This window comes from Poecilia formosa, unplaced genomic scaffold (assembly GCF_000485575.1).
Source record: "Poecilia formosa unplaced genomic scaffold, Poecilia_formosa-5.1.2 Scaffold97, whole genome shotgun sequence".
Taxonomy (NCBI): domain Eukaryota; kingdom Metazoa; phylum Chordata; class Actinopteri; order Cyprinodontiformes; family Poeciliidae; genus Poecilia; species Poecilia formosa.
This window is the reverse complement of record NW_006800036.1, coordinates 619,638-626,604: the sequence shown is the minus strand read 5'-3', so window position 1 is coordinate 626,604 and position 6,967 is coordinate 619,638. Positions and strand designations below refer to the sequence as shown.

General features: G+C 40.6%; 1 protein-coding gene across 2 annotated transcripts in view; it reads left to right on the top strand.

Moving 5' to 3' along the window:
- Positions 1–6,967, top strand: part of znrf1 (zinc and ring finger 1) — a 48,015-nt gene that overhangs the window by 27,986 nt on the left and 13,062 nt on the right. For both annotated transcript variants that reach the window (XR_001662918.1, XM_007558525.2), the window contains exon 2: positions 732–827. Coding sequence is in view for 1 of the 2 variants with exons in the window: in XM_007558525.2 (XP_007558587.1) it covers positions 732–827 (96 nt within the window). In the remaining variant the exon portion in view is untranslated. The remainder of the gene's footprint in view (positions 1–731; positions 828–6,967) is intronic.

The window sequence follows — 6,967 nt, the reverse complement described above, 5'->3', positions numbered from 1 at the left end:
GTGTGTGTGTGTGTGTGTGTTACATGAATTAGTCACTTTAATTCTTTAATTCAAAAACAAATATTACTACTTTTGTCAGTTGTAAAGCGGCATGAGATTTAGTACAGCAGTCTTACCTCCATAATTAGATTATCATAAACCTGTTGAGTTTAATCAAGAAGGGGAAATTTTGAATCAGCACAAAGAAAAAAACAGCAGGTTTAGGAAAGGCTGCACTGTCTTCTGAATATTGTGTTTTTTTTTTTTTTTTTTAAATTATTTTTGGGACATTTTGGCCCTGCTTTACTTGAACAATCTAATGTTTTAAACTGCAACTTGTTTTTATAATTGTTGTTGCGATATCAAAGTCATTATACAGCTGATATGAGCTGTTACAAGCATTAAACTGGTCTGTACTGCAGCATTTACAACAAGAACATCACTGGGATTTCCGTCAGAGAGCTGTCTCCACACCTAATTTGTCAAAGTTTGGCATTTGAGGGGATTCAGGAGCCCTGAGCAGCAGAGTTAAATGGTCTTCTGATGGGTAATCCATCACTGGGGCTCCTGGACTTCAGATTATCCCACAAGAAGATAAATGTGCATCATTTTCAGATCTTAAACATGCCTTTTGGCGAACATAAAGACATCTTAAAATCGCCGTCTAAACCTCTGGGTTGGATATTGGTAAGGCGTTATCAGATTTGACAAAACTGGTGCTTGTTTTTGAACATCACTGTTTATCTTCCCAGGATTCAAGTGTCCTGTCTGCTCCAAGTCTGTGGCGTCCAATGAGATGGAGGTCCACTTCATCATGTGTCTCAGCAAACCTCGCCTCTCCTACAACGGTGAGAAACGTCTCACGACGTTCACATGTTCTCATTTGGAGGGAAAAGTTAAGCTTGGGATACACGGGGAAAATGGTGTTGTTTGCATAACCTTTCATTTTTCTTGCTTGATTTCTTGCATGTGTCCTGCTGCTGTACAGCTAAATATTCACAGCGATGTGGGTGGGTCTACACGGAGGCTTATCATATCGAGCTAGTCCTTCCAAAGCACCTTAAATATGAATGAGATGAAAAAAATTAAAATTCATAATATATTCATGGTTTGATTCTACGCAGATAATGTATTCAATTAAAAAAAAAACAAAAAAAAAAAACGTACAAACATACAAGCCCACCTGAGGCAGCAAAGCTACTTGGTAACTCATAACTTTTTGTGTTTCACAACTTGTTTTGGTGCCATGTGACCCGAACTATGTCTGATCATTCTCTGCCCCTCGGCGTTTTTCTACTGGAGTCGTTGTAGTGCTGCAGCAAGTGTACCTTTTTGCTTAAATAAAACAGAAGCACGTGGATAATGCTGAATAAGCTCTTTGTTATGGTACTGAGTCATCAAAACTTGGAAAGAAAATACAAATTTAATCCAAGCAACGGTATCACTAACCTCTTAAATTTGTCCTCATTTTGTCAAGCCACAGCCACAAACCTCCCCGTTTTTATTTATTCCCTGTTTTATTCCAATTTGGTATTATTAGATGCTATATGTGTTGCTAAAAAAGTGGAAGAGGTTGGGAATGTTGGCATCCCAACATTGCAGAGCTGTACATGTAAAGGTTGTCGACTTTCTGCAGTCAACAGCTGCAGATCTTGAAACTTTCTTTGGCCATAAATAGAGCTTCAGGGAATGGGATCTAGAATTGTACCACTCATAGTGGCAGCATGTTAGGGTTGCTCTGCGTGGTTAGTTCTGATTTGTTATGTTTGTAGACATTTGTTCATAATATTTTTGGTTGAGGCATTGCACATGTGGACAGTTATTGCCCCCAATGTCAGATGCTATACAACTGGAAGATTTCTTCCTCTTATTCACCGTTGGATAGTTTTGTTTCTACAGCTGGGAGCAGCTCATTAGCATCTCAAAAAACTCAAGTAACACCTGAACTATGGCATCCTCAGGGATGACCCCAAATCCCTGGGGAGGTACAGGGGAGGCTTCCTAAGAGCAAAGTGAGAAAGAGAAAGTTCAAACCGTTTCTTCCATCTATGGTAGAGGGTAAGGAGCATATCCCCAACTCCAACATGGCTAGCTTTCTAACCATGTGACTAGATGGAGTTCTTGCCAACAACTGATCAATTGGCATGTTACTGTGGCGTGTTGCCTCTGCTGCCCAGAAAGTGAGCTGATAGCGTGGCATGATTGTTATGAGACTGTCTTACAGTAACAGTCTTCAGTCAGAGGTCTCTTCAGAGCCGTTGCAGGACTGGCTGCTGCCAGAAATCCTTCCTGCCCATAGCATCACCGTCCACAGCAACACTTGAGGATTCTTGGGATATACGAGTTATGACAACGTTAAATTTCCCTTTAGTATAGCCAAAGCACGTTTGAATTTGAATTGAATTTGAATTTATGCATCCAAGCCTTACATCCCTTAATGCAATGCGACACATCAGACACATTGCATCTGATCCAAAGCCAGCGTAGCAGTCTACCAGGCATGCTGCGTCTGGATACCAGAGCAGTGGATATGCATTCTCTGGAGTAACAAATCATGACACTTGGTCTGGTAACCTGATGGACAAGTCGCTGAATGACTCAACTGACTGCATTGTGTAGAGTAGATGGTTTATAGTTGTGCGGCTGTTTTTCAGGAGATGAGCTTGGCCCCTTTGTTCCAGTAAAAAGAACCCTTAATGCTTCAGACGTTTTGGACTATTTCACGTTTAATTAATTTAATTAACCATTTCTGTTTTTCATGGTTCTCTGCTGGGCTCTTCTGCTATGTTGGCTGTTACTGTGTCCATGCTGCATGTCCTGTTAATCTTGTTTCAGTGCTTCATTTCTTTTGGGGTTCTGTTTCAGTCCGAATTGTTAAAAATCTGCAAGTTGCAGCTTTACATTAAACTGCAGATACCTTGCCGTCAATAACTTTGAGGGCCGATGCTTAGCTGAGTCTCACCGGCATTTAACACTGGAAGAGTGAGGGAGCTGACCATGTCAGAGCATTTTTCATTTCTGTATTGATCTTCTGTGTGTAGTGCTGCTGCGTTTTGCTCTGTTAACTGTCTCTGCACCGCCACGCTTGGATCTTCCTGTTATCTAATAAGTTGACTGACTCAGTTTCATAACCAGAAAGCTGTTGCATCTCATTCTGTTTTTTTTATTTTTGTTATTATTAGTAGATTGATACCTGGACTTTGTACTTTTCAGACGGATAAGCCATGCTATGAGATTCAACAGCATTGTTGACCCTGTATTGAGTTTATTTCACCAGTCTCCTGCATCTGTCTGATGATATTGTTTGTCAGCAGAGGGAAGCGTGAAGTGCTGCTAAATGTCCTGGTTTTGGACTTCATAAAAGTCAGTGGACCGACACCAGCAAATGACAAGAGCTCAAGAAATAACTATTGACTTTGGAAGGAGATGGCTCCCCCTCTGTGTTGAATAGGCACAGCAGGTTAGAGGGAGCAAGTTACCAGACTGGGATTACACAGCATTATCCCCCACCACACTGATGGAGCTGCTGGCCCAGGCCACTGTTCTCATCCCAGTGCAAGGCTTGTGAATCCTATCAAGGTGGAAGTTATTACTGTTGTGTGCCTTTTGTCTTTTAAGCCACAATTTTTCCTTCCACTAAACCTTTCACCGAATGCTTTTATGCATTACTGCCAGCTTAGCAGCCTGTTTCTGGCTGCAAACTGTCAGGTCAGCATTCTTTGCGATGACAGCGGAGACGAGAACATAACATTTCTGTTAAACAACTCCTTTTTTTTTTGATATTATGAAACAGAATAATTTTTCTGAGAAGCTAACTTTTGGGTTTTATTAGTCATAAGCCATAATCATCAAAATGAACATAAATAAACATGTGAATCATACCATTCTGAATCAATACAAGTTTCTATTTTGAAACTTTTAAGTAATATTCTACGTTTTTGACATTAATTCTTTTGGTAAATTTAAGGATAAAAAAAACAGTCAGTGTAAGCTACAAATAAAGGAATCTACACCCACAGTTGAGATAACGGAAAATAAAGAAGCACACAAAGCTGGTGCAGACTTCTTGTCTGCCATCCAGCCACCTGCTTACACCAGTAAACACACTGCTGTTAGTTATGATCTGCCTCTGTTGGTTGCTTGGAGACGCAGGTCCCAAATGTTTATTGCCCCACAGCAGCTCATTGATTGACACTTCTCCAACTCGCCGGCTGTGGAAACGGGCGTCTGCTGGGGTCACCTTGTCGAGGCCTCTGCATCATCTTGTGCTTCTGATCCTAACGATAACTAAATCATGTGATGTAGTTTGAGGCGGGGAGTGCAGGGAGGCGATCTTACAGTTCCACAAATAGCTGCCAGTGTGGCCCACAAGGCCAGTGCAGTAAAACATAATGTAGGTTTGAAGCCTCCAGCCAAATCTGAGCTGAAGATTGAGTGACACAGGCAGAGAGGGGAGAGTGAAACTGTCTTAAGCTTGATGGGATCCGGAGTGATGGAGTACTCTGATGCCTGATAACGGACGAGAGGAGAGAGGGTAAAAGGAGAAGCTCTCCTGTAATTCCTCTCATTTTTTTTTCTGCATCTCCTTTCCATCCTGTCGCTCTTTATTTCCAGCCAATTACACTCTGCAATTTCTCCCTCTGCTCCGTGAGTCCGTCCGTCTGTCTACTCCTGCCATCCAAATTTCCTCCTAATTTCTTTGTTCCTCTTTTATCTACCTTCTCCTCTGTTCTGTGTGGTTTTTGAGACCCACCGAATGAAACGTGCTTATCTTGTTTCCTGGGATGCTCAGGGGTTTTATTGCCAATCACCTGGGTTGTGTGGTGTGTCACACATCCACATTTTTCAAACAAACAAACAAGTCTGTGGTGTTATTTGATAGACATATTCCCACTTTTTGCAACCGTTTCAAAAATATTCTTAGAACTTTGGTTCTTCTTCATTTATTTCAACAGCACAGGGTTTAAATTTGAGTATTTTTCTCCACGAAGTAAGACTTAATAACATTAGCCATGTTGATTTTATTTACTCCAATTGGTCAAGACGATGCGGTAGTGATGAGTAAACCAATTTGGTCTTTTTTAAAGTTTGACTCAACGTTTTTAGCGTTCTAGAGATTATTACTGTTGTTTGCAATACCAGCCAATGACATGTCAAGTTGCATCAATGTATTCCAGCTTTTCAAGCTGCGGTTTCTTTTGAATATTTTAGATGAGCACAAAAAAACAAAAATTTGCAGTCACACTCCACAGAAGGATCTGGGAATAGACACTCCTGCAATACTAAACAGAGAACAGGCAGGGCATCATCTAAACTTACTTAAAAATGACAACACTTTAGTGTATGAAAATGTTGGTTTTTAGTTAATATTATTGTGGTTTTGAACATAAATATAATCGCTATTAGTTACATTATCAACATTAGTAGTAGTACAAGTAGGTGCCTTAAAGTGTTTTTCATTTCTTCTATCATCATCATCACACACTGTTTTCTGACTTACAGACTGCAGCTCAGACACACAATTTCCCTAAAGTTATTTATGCAAATGTAGACAATACTGTAAGATATTTTAATAAACTTTTGAAAATATTACTGTATTTTCCAGACTATGGAGCTATAAACCGCACCCACAAAGTTTTTTTTTTTGTTTGTTTGTTTTGTTTGTTTTTTTTTTAACTGGAAACGTACACGAATAAGCCGCTGGTATCTCCTCCGCTCTCGGTTTTCCACAAAGACGCAGTAGAGGGCAGCAGAGGGCTGCGTCCTTAATAAATCTGCTATTGAGGACGCAGCCCTCCGTCTCCAACGCCGAACCATGGACTCGTTCACGCCGAGCTTAGCGGCTGTCGATCTGTACTGCCAGATCCATAGCCTTCAACTTAAAAGCTGCATCATATGAACTTCTTCCTGTGGTTTCCATGATGAGGGGGTATGAGTTTGAAGAAATTTCTCCGTCGTGCCTGCTGCTAGCATGTGCTTCTTAGAGTGGCCTAGTCAAAGACTCAAGTCCAATTGAGATTTTGTAGGAAGATTTGAAAATCTATACTCACAAGGTCTCCATTCAGACTCTGACTAAACCTGACCTTGAGGAAAAGATGGGGCAGCAAAAAACACTAACAGCTCTGTTGTTCCTGTGAAAAGTGTTGGGGATTTAATGCAAATGCATATTCATTAGTTCAAAACTACAAAAAGTCAACTATTTAATTATTACCCACTACTTTCTCTTGGTCTATCACGAAAAAACACAATAAATGCATCAAGTTCTGGTTGTGAAATGGCAAAATGTGACAAGGACTGCGAGGCGATGTAGCTTAGTCTTGTTGATGCAACCACTGCACTGTACTTCCAGGTCATTGCAGGGGTAATGCCACTTTTAATGAGGCGGATGCCAAAAACAGTTTCTGCAGACACTCACCAGTTCAAAGTTTAGGCTTGTCTGAATTGCCTCAGGTGAAACTATCAAAGACCTTGATCATACCTTCAATTTTTCCTGCATCCTGGCACAGGATAACACTTCTGAGCGTAGTTCAACAGCTGCTGCTTTCATCCACTTTATCGAGATATAAATAAGATATAGCTGAAGGTAATCGATTTGCATGAAGCGTAACTATTGGGGTGGGCTTTGCTGGGTTCATGTGTGTTCAGTGAGAGCCGTTCCCAAAAGTCAAATTTTATATCTAAAAACTTGATTTTAGACGGCTAAGACTTTATTTTATTTTTAAAAAATAAAATAAAATAAAAATAACAACCCCCCCCCCAGCAACCCTTCAGGACTTGGGGGAACTGGTGATTCAGGTCACTGATGTCTGCAGATGCTGAACGATCCTGTCGAGTGAATATAAACCAAAACGTAGAATGAGCGTATCAGCCATAAATCTATGAAATAAAGAATTGCAGCCGTTCTGCCTGCAAAAGGGGGTCCAGCCCTGTAGTACAGTAACAAACTGGCACCTGAAATATTTTGAGTTTATCACAGTAACCTCTATAT